The 22,694-nt window shown below is 44.5% G+C and overlaps 3 protein-coding genes and 1 pseudogene across 6 annotated transcripts in view; 1 reads left to right on the top strand and 3 right to left on the bottom strand.

Moving 5' to 3' along the window:
* On the bottom strand, positions 1-13,317 carry LOC309691505 (uncharacterized protein). Of its 3 annotated transcripts, none has more exons than XM_082509220.1 (7): positions 13,244-13,317; positions 12,365-12,530; positions 7,479-7,820; positions 7,304-7,408; positions 4,544-4,870; positions 2,205-2,546; positions 1-564 (listed from the first exon to the last, which is right to left on the bottom strand). In XM_082509220.1, exons 2-7 carry the CDS (start codon positions 12,393-12,395, stop codon positions 473-475), a joined length of 1,239 nt encoding a protein of 412 aa, XP_082365346.1. In that variant the 5' UTR covers positions 12,396-12,530; positions 13,244-13,317; the 3' UTR covers positions 1-472. The 3 variants fall into 3 exon arrangements, with proteins under 3 accessions (XP_082365346.1, XP_082365348.1, XP_082365347.1); XM_082509222.1 differs by having other exon boundaries at positions 2,217-2,546; XM_082509221.1 differs by lacking the exon at positions 13,244-13,317 and having other exon boundaries at positions 12,365-12,544.
* A 1,799-nt stretch (positions 13,318-15,116) lies between these two features.
* The window catches only part of LOC309691496 (heat shock 70 kDa protein 12A-like), a 21,407-nt gene continuing 13,829 nt past the window's right edge, over positions 15,117-22,694 (bottom strand). The window contains exons 2-6 of the mRNA XM_082509178.1: positions 20,892-21,015; positions 18,028-19,117; positions 17,327-17,551; positions 17,084-17,255; positions 15,117-16,974 (exon numbers count right to left, since the gene is read on the bottom strand). Of these exons, the coding sequence (XP_082365304.1) occupies positions 15,941-16,974; positions 17,084-17,255; positions 17,327-17,551; positions 18,028-18,306 (1,710 nt within the window). The 5' untranslated portion in view covers positions 18,307-19,117; positions 20,892-21,015 and the 3' untranslated portion in view covers positions 15,117-15,940. The remainder of the gene's footprint in view (positions 16,975-17,083; positions 17,256-17,326; positions 17,552-18,027; positions 19,118-20,891; positions 21,016-22,694) is intronic.
* Positions 21,285-22,694, top strand: part of LOC309691488 (bone morphogenetic protein receptor type-2-like) — a 28,512-nt gene continuing 27,102 nt past the window's right edge. The window contains exon 1 of the mRNA XM_082509154.1: positions 21,285-21,949. The gene's annotated coding sequence lies outside the window, so the exon portion shown is untranslated. The remainder of the gene's footprint in view (positions 21,950-22,694) is intronic.
* The window catches only part of LOC309690428, a 4,036-nt pseudogene continuing 3,077 nt past the window's right edge, over positions 21,736-22,694 (bottom strand). The window contains exon 3 of the transcript in view: positions 21,736-21,823. The product of the transcript in view is annotated as an uncharacterized misc_RNA (transcript). The remainder of the gene's footprint in view (positions 21,824-22,694) is intronic.

Here is a 22,694-nt window from a genome sequence, read left to right as displayed (position 1 = left end):
TTCAAATAGCGCACAACTTCTGGTTTTTATTTCAATGTGATAATTGCACAGTTTGCATAAGCATTTAATCTAAGCACTGTGAACAAAACATAGAATAGATCATTAACAGCACGCTGATACAGAGCTTCTGCCCACAGTGCTTAACACACTTCAAGAAGGTTCCTGGTTTGAATCCCAGCTGGTTCTGTCTGTGTGGAGTTTGAATTAGATAAAGTATGAACGTACAGGAGGTCAGATGTGTAAGAACATGTCACCAGTTCTCTAGTACTTGAAATGGTACCACTAGTATCTCCATACAGGCGTCTTGAGGCTGAATCACCAACAAAGACTTTTGTAGGAAATATTAAATAAATTTCAGTTCAACAAATTTTCCCTGTGTCATTTTTCATTATCACACCTGTTTCACTTAAACATTATATCAGTAATATGAGATTCTCCAGAAAACCAGACTTTTCTTCCTCTTCAGGTCTGATCAGTCAGCAGGCTGTGACTGCAAGGCCATTTCTTCTTCACTCATCCACAGATGTTTCTCCAAGCCAGCTGGGTGGGTCAGTGGCTCAGAGGCTGCAGGATGGAGGAACAAAAGAATCATTAGAATTTGAAACAACCAGAGATGAGACAGAAGGAGGCTGTCACCAAGTCTTCAGTCAGAGTCCAGAATTTATCAGGACAGAAACAGATCATCTGCAGAGGCTTATTGAAGAGTTTCAGTCAGGTTTCAGAGCTCATCACAGCACAGAAACAGCTTTAGTGAAGGTTACAAATGATCTTCTTATGGCCTCTGACAGTGGACTCATCTCTGTGCTTGTCCTGCTAGACCTCAGTGCAGCGTTCGATACTGTCGACCATAATATCCTATTAGAGCGATTAGAACATGCTGTAGGTATTACAGGTACTGCACTGCAGTGGTTTGTATCATATCAGCTCTGTTCTGGGATGGACTGGGACGGTTGAGGCAGTGCCATGTGAGGACGCTGGTTTGGGAGCTCTGCACTCGAACCCTTGTATTTACCATATTACTCTTCAAAAATGCCGTGATATTACTTCACATACGAGAGCAAAAACATATTAGAAAACAACCATCCCGGTCTATGGACAACATGCCCGAAAAAATTCAAGCCAACAAGATAGAGCAGGACATGAGGGCCTCTCAAGCAACTGCTGGCCCAGCTAGCCTAGCATGCCCAAATGCCACGGAGACAACTGTGGACGAGCAGCAGGCAATCCTGAAGGAGCTGCAATTAATGAAGCAAGAATTGCTGGAGAAAATAGATGAAAAGGCTGCAGAGACCCAAACGGAGCTGCGTAACATCACTGACAGGCTCAATAAAAGACGGGATAAGGTTGAAAGCCACACATCTGAGTTGGAAAAGGGAGTCACTGCTAATTCCGACTCTATTGCAGCTATGCAATCCAACATGAAGAAAGGGTTACCAGCGTGATCCAGCGTGGAAAAAGAGCGAGGATTTGGAGGCTAGGTCACGGCGCTGCAACGTCCGCGTTATGGGGGTAAAGGAGGGACGAGAGCAGGGAACACACCCATCTGAATATGTGTCAGAAATGCTGAAAAAGGCTCTTGCTCCGGAAAAAAAGCCGACTCTGGATAGGGTGCACCGGACCCCCCGCACCAAGCCAACTCAAGATGACCAGCCATCGAGGGCATTTGTAGTGAAATGTCATTACCTCAGAGAAAAGGAACTACTTCTCAGGAAGGCAGCCGAGGCTGGGGTGATAACAACTGCAGACGGTGAGTCTGCCGTACTGCCGGACTTCAACCAAGCTGTGAGTAAACAGCGTGCCGCCTTTACCGAGGTGAGGAATCTACTTCACAGTTGCAATGGAGTCCGCTATGGGCTGAGGTATCCAGCGACGCTGAGGATTACTACCGCGGACGGACAAGAAATTAAGAAGTTCTGAAGAAGTTAACGAGCGCTTGATATATGTCCGTGCCAGGACTCGCTCACACCTGTGACTGTTCTGATTTTGTATTATGTAAATAAAACTGAACTGAACGGACTGTGTTGGATGCTTTGGAGACATCTCACTGTGTCTCCACTATATTTCTACGTGCAACCAGAAGTAGACAAAACTGCATTTGCTTTATTGAAGAAGACATCAAAAAGGCCATTAAAGTTGTGAATCTGGTGTTTTTAACTCTATAAAGTTACTAAAACATGCAGGTGGAAAGGTGAGCTGATGTCTACCTTCATACTGACCTCCGACTTTGAGCAGCACGGTCTTCTCTCTCCAGATGTTCCTGCTGTCGACTCTGCAGCGGTATCTTCCCGTGTCACTGACTGTTGGATGTTTAAGGGTCAGGCTGAGGTTTCCTGTCTCCAGCAGCTTTTTGCTCGTCTCTGTTCGGCCTCTGTACTCCTCGTCCTGTTTGTCAGGCTGATCTGATTTGTTCTGATACACGTGGACCATCACCATTGGTTCAGGGTCATCTCGCCACCACTTCACTCTGATGTCATCGGGGAGGTCACCTGTGGATTTGAAGGGCAGCTGGATTGACTCCTCCCCATCTTTCACCTCCATCTGACAGACTGAAGACAATGCAGCATGAAATCAGGCATGAAGAGCAAAGACAGTTTAACAGCAAACACACCAGTTTAAAAACAACACAGTAAAACTGTCACTGTCAGGGTGCTGGGCCATTGAGTTTATTTAGTATTTTTATGTTTCTGAGATCATTTGTAATCCCTGATTAATGTTCTCTTTCTGTTAGGTTCCATTCATGCCGTTGTCTTCATCTGTGTGTCTCACTCTCCAGGTCTTAGTCATGTCCTTGTCTCTTGTCTCCCTTTTCTGTTCCCATGTTCGCCTCCTTGTGTTTCATCCTTTCTCCTCTGTCTGTCATCTGCATCCATGTGTTTCTCCCCAGCCCGTCATGTGTCTTTGGTCGTGTCCAAATTCATGGGCTGCATCCTCCCGAGGACCCGGCCTTCGTGGTCTACGTGGGCCGGGTCCTCAGAAGGTCGGGTAGGCTGGAAGTAAACGGCTGTGAAATTGGACGGTCTAGCCTTCAGATTAGCGTCATCGCTGTCTCGGTGGAGTTTAATAAACTCGGCCGTTTGATCCTTGCTATCTAAAATATAACAGGACACTGGTGTAAATTCTCGACCGTCTCACACTTCTGTTTGACGTTTAGTCAGCTGTGTAAAAACCAAGGAGGAACCCACCCGGGGGATTAATAACGTTTTATTTTATCTAATCTAATAACTTTAATCTCAGCCAAACCGATTTACTCACGAACAAACAAAACACTGAAAAAAGCCCAACAATAACATTTTTAGGTTGTCTAAGTGACTTATATATTACGTTTAACCCGAGTAGTGAAAGTCCGCGGTGATCTGAAAATGATGTGCCGGGAGTTGTGCCGTTCTCGGCCGCATCAGTGACCCTCGAGCTCCCGGCTAGCTGTCGAGCTGGTGGGTAGCAGACGCCTCCGAAAACGTCGAAGCACTTTTGCAAATATGCGATATCTTGATAAACCGAGCAGATATTTGATGTTTACACAACTACTTTCTCGCCTGAAAATATGTTAAAAGTTTATTTTGTGACCCAGAAAGATTAGTAAGAGTAATTTTAAAACTTAGTAGCGGCCGCCATTGTTGGAAACTGGGATATGGTGGGCCACGAAGGACACACCCATCCTTCGAATTCGGGGAAAAGGAGGACGCATTTGTCGGCCACATTTAAAGGAGTCGATGAATTGGGACAGCCTTCGGCGCGTCGCTGTGACGTAATCGGTCTACAAATGCGGCCTCAGGAGGATGCAGCCCATGAATTTGGACACGACCTTAGTCTGCATCTTAGTGTGTTTCCTGTTTTATTTTGACAGTCTCTCGTCCCGTGTTCAGTGTGTTTGGTTTCGCTTCCCTGTCTCGTCATGTCTGTCCGTCCCATGTGTTTCCACTTCCCTCATCAGCCTTCTGTGTATATACTATCTCTGCTTTTCCTTTGTCCCTCGTTAGTTTGTCTGTTCTTCTCCAATCATGTTCCTGGGCTGTTGTTTCCAATCATGTTCCACCAATAAACAGCTCGCTTTTCATTAGAAGTTAGTTTTCCCTCCCTGCACCTGCTTTTAGGTCCTCACCACTCACCGCTCCACACGATCTGCACATGTAGATGGTGGTAGTCACAGATATCCAGGGTACTCCTCACTAATTAATCCACAATGTGCGATTTCATTATCACAGCATAAAGAGTTCTTCCTGATGTATTTAAACAGCATCAGACAGCCGCAGCATCCATGACAGACAGTCTGGAGCAGCAGCAGTCGTGAAGTGACTCGTGTTTATCACATGTATGAGGTTAACGGTGTTTGGACCTGATCACAAAGGAACAGCTGATTATTTAATAGTGAGTAAATTTGAGGTGTGTGGATGTTTACTGCAGGCCTGATAATGATACTCATGCACATAACTCACATCATTTCCTGTGCTGCTAACACTATCAGGATGTGTCACTCATCCTCTGAAGCTGGTGTTTACACTGACACTGACAGGAACGTGTCTTTGGTATCGTGTACAGTCCTGACCTTTGACATGGAGCTGTACTTGTTTCTTCATCAGGATGTTTCCCTCCCTGCTGCGGGCGGTGCAGGTGTAGGTGTCTGTGTCTGAATCTGTGGGATATTTCAGGGTCAGACTGAGGTCTCCAGCCTTCAGCGGGCGTTTCTTCATCTCTGTCCGCTGTCTGTAAAACCAGTGCTGCTTGTCGTGCTGGTCAGAGGAGTTCTCAAACAGGTGGATTGTCTTGTCTTTACTGTTGCTCCACTCCACTTTAGCATCTTCAGGCAGGTGAGTTATAGTTTTGCATGGCAGTTGGACAGCATTCACCTCTGCATCCACCTCCACCTGGTACACTGACAGAAAAGCAAACCACAGAATCAGCTTTGCAGGCAGCAGATGGCATCATGAGCCCCCATCAATCAGCTCTATAGTCTTCAAAGGCTTTACCCCTGAACTCATCCACAGGATGTCAAAGCTGCTGGTTCCTCATAGCCACACAGCAGTGCCATGATAAACCAGGTAACAGCAGTCACATATAGAAGCTTTCAAAATACCCCAAGTATTACATTTAAAAGCACTGGGTGGACATCATTGTACTGGGAGTTAAGGGGCGAATTTTAAAACTAACCTACACCAAGGTGGTTTTTAGCGCCAATGCTAAGCAGCAAGTGAAAACTAATAGAAATGATGTTTGTTTGTTAACATTTTTACTGCTACCACACCTTTAATGATTAAGACAAAAAGCCCTGCGACAGGCTGGAGATCTGTCCAGGTGAACCCCGCCTCTCACCCTGCAGTATAGGCAGAACAGGCTGAACGGGCCCCTTTGCAGTTTTCACATCAACCAGACCCTTTGGTTGGCATCAACAAGCTTCAGGCATGATTCTGGCTGACCCTCTTTTTATGCTACCTGGGTGTTAAAGCATTGTTTTGGTTTTTGGACTTTGGACCCTGTTTATTATTGTAGTAACCTACGTCTCTTAGTCTTTATCTGATGTTGTTTCGTTTTCCTGTGGCTGGTCTCTGTCTGTTTCCTGTTTTATTGTGATAGTGTCGTGTCCCATGTACGTTATGTTTAGTTTTGCTTCCCTGTTTCATTATGGTAAACGGTAAATCGCACTTTTTGGTGACGGCTACATTGTAGCCACAGCCGCCCTGGTGCGCACTGAGTCACATTCATTCCAGTTGTGTGTTCGCCTGTTACCCAGCCTCTCCTTATCTTGCATGTATTTCTGTCTTCTGCAGCTTTCAGCTCTGTCTCAGTTGTTCAGGATTCTGAACTCTTCACGTTTCTGTTTTTTGTTGAGCGTCAGCACACGATCAGTGTCGTGGTCTGGTAGGTTCTGCTGGGCTGTTTTTCTTGTTTGTTTTCTTTCCCTTTTTCTAACTCGCTCTCTTTACAATCATTATCAGGTGGAGCTGCTGAGCTGGCATGAAGCTTTGGGTGGAGGTTTCCTGACAGTTCCTTCTTTCCCTCCTGCACCTGTTCCTGATCACAGTTAAGTGAGCAGGTATTATTGAGTGGTGCTGCAGCTCTCTCCTAGTTCATCTTTGCTGCATTGGTGACAGTCAGGTCCCTCATCTTTCTGTTTGACCTTAGTCACTGGCTCTTACTTTACATTTCTGTTTTCCTGCAGTATCCGGTTTGAACCTTCTGTGGAAGTTTGCTCAAGTCTCGACCCTTTTGTGGACTTTGAACTCTGCTGAAATCTGCAAAGGAACTCATTCACCTACCAGCCATCAGCCAGCTCCAACCTGGCATCCCTGAACAACTGCTTGTTGGACTAGTAAGCCTCCCAAGTTCTCATTCGACTTTCCAACATAACTCCTACACTGTGCATCATGCTCCAGTCATCTTGAGACCTTTATTAACATTCGATCTCTTCTCTGGCAGAGCCACCTTTTCCCCAGCAGCTGCTTTCTCGCTCCTCTCCACGGTTGCCTTGTCCCAGTGGTTCCCAAACTTTTCTGTTAGCCCCCCTTTGTTTTACAAGAAAAATCTTACATGAGATGAATTTCTACAGTGACAGAGACAAAATGTACTGTTAATCTGACTATCTTCAGGTTTTACACGCTTACATATACACACACAGTTACTGTCCCTCCATTTACAAAGGCAGAGGCGTCACGCTGTGATTATTTTACTGTAGTTGTTTTTTCCTGTGTAATAATGTTCAACATTGCTATCAATACATTTTTTTAAAAATGCCTCTCTGTGCAAAATGGGTTCAAAAACATAAACAGCTGTGGGATTCTGTTTGTCTGTGATTTGAACCGGGGGAACAAATCGTGGCAGGATCAGCCTGATGTTATTTGTATCCCGCTGTAACTTTACTGTATAAAGAGCAAACATCTCCAACATGTCAGGAGTAGTTAGTCATTACAACAAGTGTTTGTGAACTAAAGATCAAGGATGTGGGATCCTTGTCCGTGATTTGAAGAGCCCAGCGCTTCACCATATTTTCTAGTCTTTGGCTTAGAATGAAGTTGGTTTGGAAACTTATTCAGCGACGCTTCATCTCCTGCTTTGCGTTTGTGTGGCCTGTAAAAACCTGTCCATTATGCCAGCAGTGTCCAAGCGTTTTTTTTTTTCCTTTCATACCGTGCGCCCCCTGCGATGGCTCTATACCCCCACTAGGGGGCGGGCCCCACACTTATCCTTCACCTTCAGTAACACATTTAAACCTGCCAACAACAACCTGAGTCCACTCCTTGAATTCGATTTGAATCACACTATGACAGTTGGAGAATTTTTACCATCATCCTGGATGGTGATAGAGACTCACCTGACATTAGATAGAGACGGAAATAAAATAAGAGACCCCCAGAAACAATGACAGTGGTGAGAACCAGGAGAACCAGCAGAACCTTAGACCAAGCTGGGAATCGTTCTGTGGAGAAACAGAAAGAACGTCATGACGTCTGACCTCTGACCTGTATCTATAGAGGATTGTTTCTGACCTTTGACCTGTAGCTGTATGTTATTCAGTGTCAGGTCTTGTGTCCCATCACTGATGGTGCAGGTGTAGTTGCCGCTGTCAGTGAGCCGGGGCTTTCTCAGAGTGAGGCTGTAGTCTCCAGTATCCAGGGCATCAGGCCTCATCGACGTCCGCCCGCTGTAATGCTGGTTTTGGCCTTGGAGGTCATCTTCTTCTTTTCTCTGGTGGACAGTTTTGGGATTGAGGTCAAAGCGGCTCCAGATCACTGTGGGATCGTCCTCAGGTATGATACCAAAGTACTGGCAGGGCAGCACGACAGCCTCCACCTCCTCGTATACCTCCAACACTGCAGCACCCTGGGAAACTGCACACCAACACAAATCAATCACATGATGTAGGTTTCTGTCAGTGTGCCCCAGCTGTGGCTGCAACTCAAATTTCAAATTCAAATTTTATTTGTCACGTACACAGTCATACACAGTACGATATGTAGTGAAATGCTTGGACAACTGCTCGTGACCTAAAGAAAACAAAAAAGGAAAAGGCTATGAATAAGATAGGAAATAAATATGAAAAATTAAAAAGGGTCAATTTAACTAGGAAGGAATAAAATATAAATTAAGGTTAAAAATGAAATAACTGTACAACACAAATTAGAATGAAGGGTAAATTTAACTGGGAAGAATAAGATAAAATATATAAATTAAAGTTGAAAATAAAATAACTGTACAACAAAATACACAATATAGAACTATATAAGAATGTATGAAGAAATCTAAATATAAATAAATATATACACAATAACAGCAGCTGTACAAGTATTAACTGGAAATGAAGAATATAGTGACCAGTGTTGTGCAAAAACAAAGTCCAGAAAGTCCAGTGTGTGTGTAAGAACTGTATGTGTGGGTCAGTACTGTGTGGTGGTGTGATTGAGAGACCGTATCGCCTGCGGGAAGAAGCTCCTCCTCAGTCTCTCTGTGTTGGTCTTCAGGGAGCGGAATCGCTTTCCTGACCTCAGCAGAGAGAACAGTCTGTTGTTGGGATGGCTGAGGTCCTTCACCATCTTCCTGGCCTTGGTCCAGCACCGCCTGCTGTAGATTGAGTGCAGGTCAGGGAGCTCGGAGCGGATGGTGCGCTCAGCTGACCGCACAACCCTCTCTAGAGCTCGTCTGTCCTGCATGGTGCTGTTCCCGAACCAGGTTAAGATGTTTCCCGCCAGGATGCTCTCTATGGTGCACGAGTAAAAGTTCCTGAGCACCTTGGAGGGCAGTTGGAAGTCTCTCAAGCGTCTGAGGTGGTAGAGACGCTGTCGGGCCTTTTTCACCACGGTGTTGATGTGACAGGACCATGACAGGTCCTGCGTGATGTGAACTCCGAGGTATTTGAAGCTGTCCACTCTCTCCACTGGGCACTCGTTGATGACGGGGGTCTGGTAGTTCCTCTCCTGCTTAGTGCTGAAGTCCACTATCAGCTCCTTTGTCTTACTGACGTTTAGAAGGAGGTTGTTCCTCTGGCACCAGTTCTCCAGATTCCTAATCTCCTTCAGGTAGGCCGTCTCGTTGTTATCAGAGATCAGGCCCACCACGACGGTGTCGTCAGCAAACTTGATGATGGTGGTGGAGCTGGTAGTGGCCACACAGTCATATGTGTACAAAGAGTACAGCAGGGGGCTCAGAACACACCCCTGGGGGGCTCCAGTGCTGAGAGTGGTGGAGGCTGAGACATGTCCGCCCATCCTTACTGCCTGTGGTCTGCCAGTTAGGAAGTTGGAGATCCACTGACACATAGATGAGCTGAGTCCCAGATGCTCCAGCTTGGTGGTGAGTGTGGAGGGAATTATGGTGTTAAATGCAGAGCTGTAGTCTATGAAGAGCATTTTAACATAATTCCCCCTTCTAGTGTCCAAGTGAGTGAGTGATGTGTGGAGGAGATGAGAGATGGCATCGTCTGTGGAACGATTTGGACGGTAAGCGAACTGTAGTGGGTCCAGTGTGTCTGGTAGTGAAGAAATGATGAAGTCTCTGACCAGGCGTTCAAAGCACTTCATCACTACTGAGGTGAGGGCTACAGGGCGATAGTCATTGAGAGAAGCAGGGTGGGGTTTCTTCGGGACAGGAACAATGATGGACTCTTTGAAGCATGTGGGGATCACCGACTGAGATAAAGAGATGTTGAATATCTCAGTGAACACAGGAGCTAGCTGGTATCAGAATCAGAATCAGAATACTTTATTGATCCCTGGGGGAAATTATTTTTTGTTACAGTGCTCCATTTTAAACCAACATTAAGACAAGACAGACAATACGCTAACTAAGAATAGTACAATATATACATATATATACATACATACATACATAAGTCACTCATAAATAAATAGTTGGAAAAGAAACATGTGTAGTTGTAGCAGCAAACAGTGTGTTAAGTGGATGCGTTGTACAGGGAGCCACAGGCAGGAATGATTTCCTGTGTCGTTCAGTGGTGCATCATGGGTAATCTCAGTCTCTCACTGAACGAGCTCCTGTGACTGACCAACATGTCATGGAGTGGGTGGGAGGTGTTATCCAACATTGTCTTTATCTTGGACAGCATCCGCCTCTCCGACACCACCTTGAGGGAGTCCAGCTCCATCCCCACAACATTGCTGGCCTTACGGATTAGTTTATTAAGTCTGTTGGCATCTGCGACCCTCAGCCTGCTCCCCCAGCATGCAACAGCATAGAGGATCGCACTGGCCACCACAGACTCATAGAAAATCCTCAGCATTTTCTGGCAGATGTTGAAGGACCTCAGTCGCCTCAAAAAATAGAGACGACTCTGGCCCTTCCTGTAAAGTGCTGTGGTGTTTTTAGCCCAGTCCAGTTTATTGTCAATGTGTACTCCAAGGTATTTATAGTCCTCCACAATGTCAACACTGACCCCCTGGATTGAAACAGGGGTCAAGTGTTTCCTGGTCTTCCTGAAGTCCACGATCAGTTCCTTGGTCTTTGCCACGTTGAGCTGCAGATGATTCTGCTCACACCACGTGACAAAGGAGTCGACCACAGCCCGGTACTCTGTCTCATCATCCCTGCTGATGCATCCAACCACCGCAGAGTCATCAGAAAACTTCTGAAGATGGAGGTCTCTGTGCAGTGGCTGAAGTCTGTGGTGTAGAGGGTGAAGAGGAAGGGGGAGAGGACAGTCCCCTGTGGTGCCCCTGTGTGCGCAGTCTCTGAGGATACGACCTGGGATGCCGTCTGGTCCTGCTGCTTTCCTGGTGTTCACTCTCTTGAAGGCTCTCCTTACTTCATGCTCGGAGATGACGAGCACGTTTCCGGTGCTGGCAGTATCTTCCTGTCTGCAGCCGTTAGCACCGCTAGCACTAGCATTGTTGGAGTCCTTAGCTGCAGCCTCGAAGCGAGCATAGAAAGCGAGCAACTGTAGCTGCCTCCACCAGTGTGTGAATGTGAGAGTGACTAAATAGTGGGATTGTAAAGCGCTTTGGGTGTCTCGAAAAGCGCTTTACAATGTTGGTCCATCACAGTTCACCTGAGAAACTACAAAACACCCACAGTGATGTTTGGAGGTGACAACGTGATAGCGTGTGGCTGTTTTTCAGAACATGGCACTGACCATTTCATATCATTGAAGGAAGGATGAATGGACAAATGTTCTGAGACATTCTTGATAAAAATCTGCTGCATTCTACCAGGATGATAAAGATGAAACGAGGGTGGAGTTTCGGTAAGAGGATGATCCCAAACACAGCAGAGGAAACATTCAGCTGGTTTCAGAGAAAGTTTTAAAGCTGCTGGAACGGCCCAGCCAGTCGCCGGACCCAACTCTTGGACGCTGGTCACTTTGGGTTATTGGCCCCCTCGACAGATCCACAGAACCTTCAGACTGTTTGTGTGGGAGATTGGGTCAAAATCACACCTGAGCAACGCATGTGACGACTTTCTCCATACAGGAGGTGTCATGAAGCTGAAACACAGACCAAGGCTTTTGTATGAAGTATTAAATTCATTCAAGTATGTGTGAGCGATACTTTTCCCCGTGTCATTTCTTATTATCACACATAACTTTTATCTATGGACATCTATGGTTTGATTTCTTTGAATGTAGACTGGATGGACTGTTACCAACATCTGGAGAGAATTTCATGTCAACTGCACCTTTATATATATATTTACTTAGAAAATTGGTGGCATATTCAATACTTTTACCTGCTGTAGTTCATCATGGCCTCAGTCGTTCAAACAAGGTAACTGTTGCCGTGTCACTAATCAGGGGGAAACCTGATTAGTGTCCGGCAGGTGAGCTGGACAGGTTTATACAGCTAAATATCATCAACATAAAATTATAGGAAATGATAAATGGACTGATTCTTTTGTACTGCTTTTCTACTGCGACACTCAAAGTCATCATCAGGTCTCATTACTTCATCCACACGAGCATGTTTTTGTACATGTGAGTACTTTCTATCATTCACATCCTGATAAACAGTGTAATGAAGGCATTGGGGAAACTTGGGGTTTCCTGGACATCTTGCCCAAAGATGCTGGCATGGAGAGCAGCCAGGGGTCGGACCCCACTGAGGTCAACCAGAATGAGTACAGAGCAATGTCTTACATCAGTAGCCATGCTGTTAATACTGTCAAAAATACCCTTCTCCTTACAATTCGTGAGATTATTGATGTCTATAAATGGTTTCCATATTTGTATTGACATTTTTGTTTATAACTCTTCAAAATAAAGCCTGAAACAGTTACAGCAGCATTATTTTAATATGTTGAGTCCTCTTTGTTACAAAAGTGCAACAGTGTGTGAAAAATGAGTGAAGAATTTGAGGATCATAAATATTTAAAAAGCAAGGACTAAAGTGATGACATCTGACTGAGGTCAGGTGGAGGGAGGACAGCTTACCCTGCAGCAGGATCACAAACACAGCAAACATCTTCGTCTTCCTCAGCTTCTTACTGAGCTCACTCTTCTAAAGCACGTCGACAGCAGGAGCTCACGGACGTTTCTCTGGATGAACCTGCTCAAACTCATGTAGTTTCACTTTGAACTGTTTCCAGTGAAGCAGCAGCTGGAATGCAAAGAAACCAGCTGAGCAGCTTTGTTCACTCCTCTGAGAAATACCTGCTGAATAACACAAGTGATGTTTCATTGATCTTCTCTGCACTAGACTGAATCATTAGTAACACAGAGGTGTACGTCTCTGTGCTCAGGTAGTCTTAGTTCATGTATGGTTATGGCTATAACTCTGGTGTTTGAGGTACAGTATACTGAAGTATGTTCAGACAAACTGTCACGATGAGCTGTGCGGCTGGACCCAAGTGCAGGACTCCGAGGCAAAACATTAACTTAAGACGGCAGCTTCATCTGCTGGCAACACAAACTTGAACTAAGATAGTTTAACTAGACCGGGATTCACACACAACTAACGTGGACGCAACAACTGGCAGAGACAAAACACAGGGCTTAGATACATGCGGAGGTGATTAGGGAATGAGAAACAGGAGGAGAGCACAGCTGGGACTCATCTGACATGACAAGACAAAGGGGAGGCAAAACTCAACACACCGACATAGACACAGACTTTCAAAGTAAAACAGGAAACAGATGCAGACTTGACTACAAGTTTACAGTTAACAGAGAACAAAGGGACACTGGCACAAGACATGCTAAGGAACTAAGGAGCTGGGAATACTAGAGACGGAAATCAAAACCAAGAGGATCAAAACACATCATGAAATCAAGGATAACAAATACAAACAGAAAAACACTGAGTCCACAGACCGTGACACAAACACTCCATGACAGGGAAGGGATCGTCTAAAGCAGGGGTGGGCAACTCCAGGCCTCGAGTGCCGGTGTCCTGCAGGTTTTAGATCGCACCCTGGGTTAACACACCTGAATCAAATGGTTAGTTCATTACCAGGCCTCTGGAGACCTTCAGGAAATGCTGAGGAGTCATTCAGCCCTTTAAATCAGCTGTGATGGATCATGGACACATCTAAAACCTGCAGGACACTCGAGGCCTGGAGTTGCCTACCCCTGGTCTAAAGAAAGGAGATGGTGATGTGAAGAATAGATCTAAGTATGTTACACTGTGATTGGATCAGGTCGCACACAGTCATTCAAACACACCTCTGTGTGTGTTATTAATGAGTCAGAGAATCTGGATTAATACACTGAGTCTAGTACAGTGAAGATCAATGACACGTGTGCTGCAAGCAGGTGAAATGCAGTTACTGGTGTTTTTATTAGAAGAATCAAGGAAGAATTCAAGCCGACACATTTTGTCCTTATTTCATTTTTATCTTTATTTGGTCCACATTTTCTACATGTTGTATATTAATAAATAAACAACATGTATTGTCCTCATATGATGGATTACACGACGGTCTTTTCCTGTTTCATATGTTCGGCTATGTCCTCTCTATTTTTGGTAATTCCAAACAAACCCAAACAAAACAGGCATTAAGAGGCTCTGATGTCTGTGTCTAAATCTCACGGCCCACATAATAACATGAAGAAATATTTTTAAAAAATTATTGTTCAAAAAATGATTTACTATGAAGGCAACAGGCAGAGTTACAGGCATCGCCCTAAAGCATGCAGCCTGATGGGCAGTGCAGTCCGTGCTGCAGGGAGGATGGACCCGTGATGTGTCTGTGAGCGAGGAGGGAGAGAAAGGAAAAGTAGGAGCTGTCACCGAGCAGGAACAGGAGCTGGAAGCATGTAAATATAATAATAACCACTGCAGCCAAACAGAGAGCCTGACGAGCCCAGCTGTAAGTAAGCTGTTAAGACTCGACTGTACGCTGTGTTCCTGTTTTCCTCTGAAACAATAAGTTCTGTTGGAGCCTTTCAACGTCTCTCTCTGTCTCTGCTAGCAAAGTTGACCCACACAACAAAGTAAAGCTAGTTTTCAGCTACGAGCCGACACGAACCCGACGTATCAGCCAGAGGTCCCTTTACTACGGTTCAGAGCCGCGGACCTGTTTTTTATACGCGAGGAATAGTTTCTATATGAGATCGAAGCAAAACGTGCAGCCTTACCTAATGTCCACCTACTGTTACTCATTTATATCAAGATTTAAACATGTGGCTGGTGTTGGTGTGGAGAGTAACCTTCAGTAATAGTAATAAATCACACAGCAATAGGACATTCATGTAGTTGTAAACAGCATGATAATATATGAAGTAATCCAAAGTATTCAGAATACGGTACTCTCATTGCCTGCCACACAGCCGTACCATGACACCAATAACAGTCATTTCCATATAAAATGATAAAACAAAACAAACCCCCACAAAGGTTTGATCATCAGAAAATATCTGTCCATCCATAAAAGTTATCCAAAGTAGGGTGATGGGTTTGTAGCGTAAACCTATTCGCTGGAACGTTAAGGACAATTTGCTACACAGCAAAAAGCAAGACACAAGTCACCAAAGTTCTTTGGGTCACTCATGCACGAGGGAGGCCTGCTTGGAGCCAAGTGTTGTTCCACCCACTTGACCTCCGTCAGGCTCTCAGCCAGGTTCCCCATAGCACTCCTTTTATTGTGGTTACATGAATATGCATAGGGTCTGACAGGGAATTTCTAAGAATCACCCCACAATTCTTCAGCTGAGACACCCGAGTTAGAAAACACAAACACTGCAGTTGTCTTTACTCGTGAGGACGGTCACAGAGCGCTCGTACTCGCAGGAGACACTCACGGACTCGCGCTCTGTCACTGTCTGCGTTCTTTATTTATACAAGCTTGTGTGTGTACAAAGATAACAAAGTTATTCTAAGAACTCAGAGCTGAGCTTCCTCTTTTCTAAATCTGTATGTTCTTAGAAAAGAGGAAGCTGTTAGTTGTTAATAAGTTTATCACACAAGAGTTAAAGTCAAAAGTCACGTAGACATTTGCTTAGTGATCAATAAAAAAACACATTTCATGAAGCTGATCACACTATGTACAATTTTCTTTTGACAGGGTCATTACCATATAACATCTTACATAGGTATACATGTGAACAAAGAATACCTTGTCTGTGTGTGTGTGTGTGTGTGTGGGGGGGGGGGGGGTCAGTGTGTGACCTTATAAAGACTTCCCTAAACCTGCTGGTCTGGAAGTCCAGCAGTTCATCTAAACAAAAGGTACTTAGCCTAAAATTGACATAGCTACGTTTATCCTACCATAAAACAATAAAACAAGGTAGACCTCTCCCATGCTCCCAGGATGTGGGTGTGAATGCCAGAGCACACAAAGCCTTTGCAGACTGCTAAAAATCACACATCCTATCACTACACAATCGATTATACACCTCTAAGCAGATATATTTAAATATTTCCCAATACAAATGACAATAATAAAATCTAACCCCATCATAGGGTGATGGGATAGGCTGCAGGTACTGGATGAGAGGCAGGGTTGTTGGTCCATAGCAGGACGAACACAGAGGCACAAGCTGCTGGCTTCTCAGTGTTTGTACAAATCTTCATGATCTGGTCATGAAGTCAATCATGGCTGATTCTTTAGACCCATAAACTAACCCTGTGCCTGTGACCGTTATCTCAGTGGAGCCAAATGTGATGTTCAGTTTGACTTCATGCTTCCTGCCTCGTGTAGTGGGCATTCTAACAATGAGTAAACCGACTTCCTCCACTCCCTCTTCATCCACATACAGAGGATTTCTTCTTTGTGTGCGATAAAACCTGATTCTTACATGTGTGTGATATTCTTTAGCTTCCAGAACATTAAAGATGAGCTCTCTGGTTTCATCCCAGCCAACATCTTCACCTTCCTCCACAAGTTTCCTGAAAATATCTCCACAAAACTCCTCCCCTTGGACTACAGATTTCTTTTCTTTCTTATGTTTGGACGGATCAAACTTCTCTGAATCTGCAAACCCGTACGTAAAGGCAGATTTTCGAGATGCCACTACTGCTGGGTTTCTTCCAAACTCCACAGCTCCCTTCACGACCGCTTCCTGGGGCCTAAAAGGACACAGGACTTTACACTGATCACCAAACTGATCAATAACATGTTGCCGTAGAATCTGGCTTTCAGCGTAGCCCCCCACTAACAGAATGTACTCGACGTTTAGATCTTTATTCAGGATTTCTCTGAGACTGTCAGTGATGCCCTTCAGACTCTCAGCAAAGAAAGACCTCAGTCTCTCTTTGGAGATTTTGATGCATCCTTCATCCCAGGAAGCACCTCGCACTGATTCAAAGAACCTTTCTATTTCCTGTCTTTTCTGAGCCAGTGTTCCCAGAGTAAATGGACATGGCATCTCAATATCATCATCTACCTGTTTGAGAAACATAAAATCATACATTATCCTTTGAAGCTCACTGGAAAAGTTTTGTTCAAATTCATCCCAGACACCATGACTGAAGATTTCTCTGAGGAACTCTTTGAATTTCCTGTCCACACTTTGTCCCCCCAAATCATTTCCTGAGGCCTTGTGCAGCTCCTTCAGGGCTCCTCCATGCAGGACTTCATGAACTGTGATGTCGATGGTTCCACCTGAAACACACAGGAAGTGATGAAAGCTGACTTCCTGCAGCAGCAGACAGATGTTTCCAGCGTGTCTGTGGACGAATGTTTGTGAGTGTAACAGAGTCACATACAGTACCTCCACAGTCCATCACTATGAACTGTGTTCCTGGACACTGATCCAGTGATCCTCCATCATGGTTCTGAGTGATGAAGCCATCAGCTGGCAGCTTCATACACCAGGCTGAGGCTGCCTCTGGTTCCAGTGCGATGATCAGGTGGTGTTGAGTTCCTTCTGTAACGAGTCCTGCCTGCAAATGAAAGAAAACTGAATCCTCTGAACATTTCAGGATCTCAGAGCTCTCTTAATAAATGATGTTACCTGAGTCGCAGCTTCTCTCATGAACTGCTTTGCTGAAAGATCCCAGATGGCAGGTACAGTCAGCACCCAGGTGAAGTCAGAGGCTATGAACGTCCTCCCTGATGTGCTCTCTGTGATGGTTCTCAGAGCGTCGTCCTTCAGGTATCTCAGAGCTTCTGTGAACACCTTCAAGGCCTTCATTGACCTCCAGTTTGCAGCTTTAATCTCCACATCTCTGCTGAGTTTCTGTAGATGATGTGGATACACAGTTATCAGTTTAGTGTTACTAACCTTAAACCTTTGTGGACTAATGTGAGGTCACAAACACATAGATGTTTATCTGATGTCCCACAGAGCAGACAGGCTTCATTAGTTCAAAGTGTGAGACGCTCGTTAGAGATCTTCATGAGTCTGTTTGTTCCTGTGGTTCATTAAGTTTCGTCTCCACTGACGTTTGTATGACTAACACAACCTATAATAACCTTCATGGTGTCGCTGCAGGCTGAATTCAAACGTTAACACATCTGTGAGTCTTTTTCTTGCTGCACTAACAAAACGTTTAATGCAGCTTTCTAACATTTATCTGTGTTTTCAGCTCAGACGGTCTCTGTGTGGACTGAATGGACTCTTCAGTGGAGTTTGTATAACAGACATGTTCAACCGTCTCATTCACATGAGTGTCATCTTTAGCAGAATATTAAGGTTCAGTGATTTTTACTTACTTTTCCATAGAGCGCCATCTTGAAGTTTTCAAAGAAGTAGCTTTTCCTTGCTTCTTGTCCTCGCATCCTGATATAATCTCTTTTAGCTTCATAACCAAACTTGATAAATTCTTTGTCTTCACTGAACAGAATGCAGGTTGGAGCCTTTGGAGTGTCCAGTCCAAACTCTCTACCCCACCTCCTCATGTGGGGATCTATTTCTGCCCCTTTGGGTGTCAAACTGAAGACATATCCACTGTATGCAGTGCCAAAGTCTATGGCTATGATATAGTCATGCATTGTAAAAACTGGTCCAACAAGTCAAGTCAAGGAGAGCAGTCAGAATGAGCAACAGCGACTGTGGGTTTACTGTTTTTCTTCCTGTAAGCCCCGCCCCCTGTTCTTGTTTCACTTTGTTTTTCTTCACTCATTTCTTACAAGTTTGTCTTTGTATAAAACATCAAATGATCGAATGTGTAAAACTGACATTTCTTATTATTTGTTGTGAAAATTCATGCGAGAGCATCGGAGATGTTTGGAAGTGAAATCTCTTCATCCTTCAGTGTCTTCAATGGTGCATTTGTGGTTTCACTGTGCTGTCCATGATTCAAACAATATTTAGTGCCAAAGCAGGACCAAAATACACAGGTGGAGGGCTCATAGTGACGAAAGCTCGACTTACAGACTCAGCTGATATAAAATGTGTAAAGTAATGAAAAACAAAGCTACTGCACTCTGACCATGTTTGTCTGAACTGAAACTTGGCAAAGAGAACAACGCCCACTCACATCCTGGGCCATCTGATCTCAGGAATTCGCATGATAAGGTGGGGCCAGGTTTCACAATGAACTCACCCGAAACTCTGGCTGATTGGGACCCACACCCAGTTTCACACCTTGGCTCAGGCGATTAGAGGATCATCAGGGGGTCCTTTTGTCCCTCTGTGGGGGGTCACTCCCACTAGGTTTATATCTGGGACTCTCCACCATTTGACCTTAGAACTGAAGAAGCTTCTCGGATGAGAGGTGAAACGTCTTCAAGTAACTTAAAGAAGTCCAGACGCTTTTCTTTGCAAACTCCTTCGACTACGATGACCTGGATGACTGAGAACCTTCACAGACAAAGAGAACAACGTTTAACGAGAAAGTGCTCAGAGAATTAACCTCAATCTAAAGGCTCTGACGTTTACATCAAGATATTAGATTCAGTCGTGTAGAAAGTTTTATATGTAAAAATATCTGCTCATCTCTGGTTACTCTGCTGTGAAGGACTCTGAATTAGTTTATGATAAATAACACTCTATTGGCAAAAAACAGTGAAAGAATTCAGATCAGAAGTTTTAGTTCAACATAAAGGTGACGACCTTTGACCTTCAGGTTTTATTACTTGTGTCAGAGAAAACATCATGTGCTGAAGCTGTGCAGGTCTGAGATCAGCAGCTTTCTGAAACCCCAAACTGAGGTCCTGTTTCTGCCCCTGAGTGTAACGAGCAGCAGGTGGATGAGGATCTATATACTCGAGTACCTGGGCTGGCTGAGCTTTTGACTTTGACCTTCATTCATAGCATCGTTAGAACTTTCTTTCCTTGAGCTCTTTAAACAGAATTTCTTTAATACAACATTATTGCCTGGGTACCTGGGCCGTTGACTCGGTGTTTCCAGTTTTGTTACTGTTTCGTTTACCATGTATATTTCCTGCTTTATCCGGTCTTTAAGTCTGACGTCATTAGCCGTGCCTGGGCCCAAACTCCGCTTCAGGTCCCAAAGTCAAACGAACACTGCAGCATCACTGAGAGTTACAAACTGTCTAAATTCTTTCATCTGTAATAAAATGATCAGCTGCTTTACCAGGTGTAACAGTTAAGTTTAACATCCATAAAAACAGAATTTATTTATTATATTTAACAGAGTTAGAAATTAGCAGGAGGGTTAGCTCGCTAGCTTCCATCTAAACATGATATAGCATGTTCTGACTGAGAACATGGCATATCATGTGTTCTGTTCTTGTGTTTGGGAGTGCTTCAGGTCTGGAGCCAGTCTCCTTCTTTCTTCTACTTTGTATTACTGTCTGAATTACCACTGAAGTAAAGTCCTACAATTTACTTGTGTGTTATTCTGTGTCAGTGAGAATCTGGACAAGACTTGATGGTCCAGACCAGCTCGGCCTCTCAGTGCAGTTGGACTCTATCACTGCACTATTACCACATTATTACTGAGCTGTAATAGAAAAGGCCACCAAGGTAGTAAGGAAAGTGGAAACAAGGAGGTAATAATTTGGACAACAGCATGGTATTATCGTTACATAAATAATGTCCTAGTAAAACGACAGCTGGGTAATATTACATTCATATAACCAAGTAATAATAGACCAGAAACTGTAGTAATAATGTAGGATCAAGTATATCCATATGAGGAAAAACCAATGATCAACAGTATAGAAATGTATTAATAACAATATAAAAACCTAGTGGCAATAAAATGTTGACATCTGTGCATTAGAAGGGCTACACACTAACTTTTAGTGTGTGACTGACGCCTGTTATGACATTAAACCTTATGTTCCTCCATCCTTCTTTATGTCCTACAGTTTAAACCTGGGGGCAGAAGAACACCTTTGTATTTGCTAATGTTCATAAATCAAATACAGGTGTGTTTGATTTATGAACCTTTGCTAAGGGTCTGCTCTGTGACGTCGCTCTTTCTCACTTTGTTTCCTTTTTTACATTATTTGTATTTTTTTTTATTGATGTTTATTTTGTCAACAACAATATTTCTGATGTCTACAGAAACAAAACAGATGTTAAACCAGGACAAACAAGCAGAGCAGGGACGAGCAGAGGGAACTGGATCAGGAGCAGAAGTTCAGGAAACACCTGCAGGTCTCACCTTCATCCTCGGTCTGTAATAACCTGAGCAGCCGGCAGGGGGCAGCAGTAGCTCAGAAGCTGCCGGTGTTGGTGGATGCTCGTCTGCAGACTGAAGTTACAGCAGCGGACCAGCAGTGGGCGCACTAACATCAGATCAGATGGTGGGGGAAACAGGAAGTGCAGAACTGGTTTATTTTGAAGGGTACGAACGGTTCTCTTGAGGCTAGGTTCAGTTTTTCCTCAGGGTGTGAAACCTCCCTGAGAACCAGACAGGTCTTATTTTCAGAGCACATCAATGCCTCATCAACGGGTTCAAAGAAGTGGATTAAGAGTCAGTCAGACATTTGTTGAACAATTTCAGTAACTTCCTGTTGTGTTTTTGTAACAGTTTCACTTTATTAGAGACACACATGGGTAGCAAATAAAAAAATAAATACATGACAAAGAAAAGACAATTTAAAACATTCCACAGTGTCACACATTTACATAGAGGCTAGAACACCAGTGGCTCCATAACTGTGCAGGGTCAGTCAGAGATGCAATTATACTGTTTCTGGAGTGCTTTACCCTACACACATACAACGTTGCATGTTAGCTCCTTTCATTTTATTTATTTATTTTAAATAAAAAAAAATTCTGCTGATTTTCAGTCAAATTTTAAAGGTTTTCTGATTTAGTGGAGGTTAAACTGAAAATAGAGGTCGTATTTATTTCATATAAGTATAAGCATGAAGCAGAGTTTGAATCTGATGATTATATCTGTTGAATTTACGTTAGTGTTAATGTCAGACCACCTGGTTTGTACTGGGAGGTGTCGTCGCTTTTATTTTGAAGGCTGTGACCGGATGTTTTGGGTGTGTGTTTTAGTTTGACAGTCTGGTTGAGGCCGCAGAAAAACTGAGCGCAGCTTCGTCTCTGCGGATTTTCGCCTTCTGCGGCACAAACCTGCGGCTGCACCCGGACAGACACCCGAGATCACAGTCCGAACCGGACCGAGCCGAACAGAGCCGAGCCGGGACCGAACACACACAGACGGCCTCGTCTCCTCCCGCAGAGCCGAGCCAGCCTCCGTCACCGGTAAGAACCGTTTTATCTGACCGACCGCTGTGTATGTGCGTGTGTGTGTGTGCGTAAGAGAGAGAGCGTGTGTGTGCGCGCGCCACTCCCCTCCAGTCTCAGCTGTAAAAGCGCCGTTAAACGTACCTGCGGACAAACATACAGGTGATGTACAGCGGCGGCCACGTGACCTCTGTATGACGTGATGGTATATATGCCGTGTGTGTGACCTTCATGATGCGTGTATAACGCACCTGTCATGACCTGCCACACACGCACACACACACACAGCTCAGTGTGTGTGCGCGTGTGTGTGGTTTACTGTGAGCTGATGCAGATGTTACAGATGTGTGTGTGTGTGTGTGTGCACTGTGGAACATCTCCTGCAGGTTTTTGTATGAATGATAAAGCTGCTGCACACACTCATGTGCCACTTCATTAGGTACACCTGGCTCGCTGTCAGGGCGGAGCCTTTCTCCTGCAGAGCTGCTCTAATTCTGTGGCTCAGATTCAGGAAGCTGTTGGAAATGTTGTGACATCATCACACAGCTGTTGCTCCCAGATGACATCTCCCACTCCACCACCTGAGATCTGTGACCGTGGAGTGAACCAGTTTAACCCCACAGTGTCACAGCAGCAGCCTGGTGGAGCCGTGCTGTCATGTTTACTCCAAACTGTCAGTCTGAAAGCGTTTGACCTCTGACCTCAGCAGGACATGTCTGCTGCTCTGTGATTGGCTGATTAGATATTTGTGTTAATGAGCAGG

The sequence above is a fragment of the Aulonocara stuartgranti genome (genome assembly GCF_965226115.1).
Source record: "Aulonocara stuartgranti genome assembly, chromosome: 16".
NCBI lineage: Eukaryota > Metazoa > Chordata > Actinopteri > Cichliformes > Cichlidae > Aulonocara > Aulonocara stuartgranti.
This window is presented reverse-complemented; position numbering and strand designations above follow the sequence as displayed.

Bases quoted from the DNA above. Each gene is read 5' to 3' on its own strand.
- LOC309691505 (XM_082509220.1), bottom strand. From the start codon at position 12,395: ATGTTTGCTGTGTTTGTGATCCTGCTGCAGG. The intron at 4,871-7,303 runs GTGAGTCTCTAT...CTTTTCTGTCAG, and splicing joins CCGTCTCTATCTAATGTCAG to TGTACCAGGTGGAGGTGGAT. The intron at 565-2,204 runs GTAGACATCAGC...TCCATCCTGCAG, and splicing joins AGTCGGAGGTCAGTATGAAG to CCTCTGAGCCACTGACCCAC.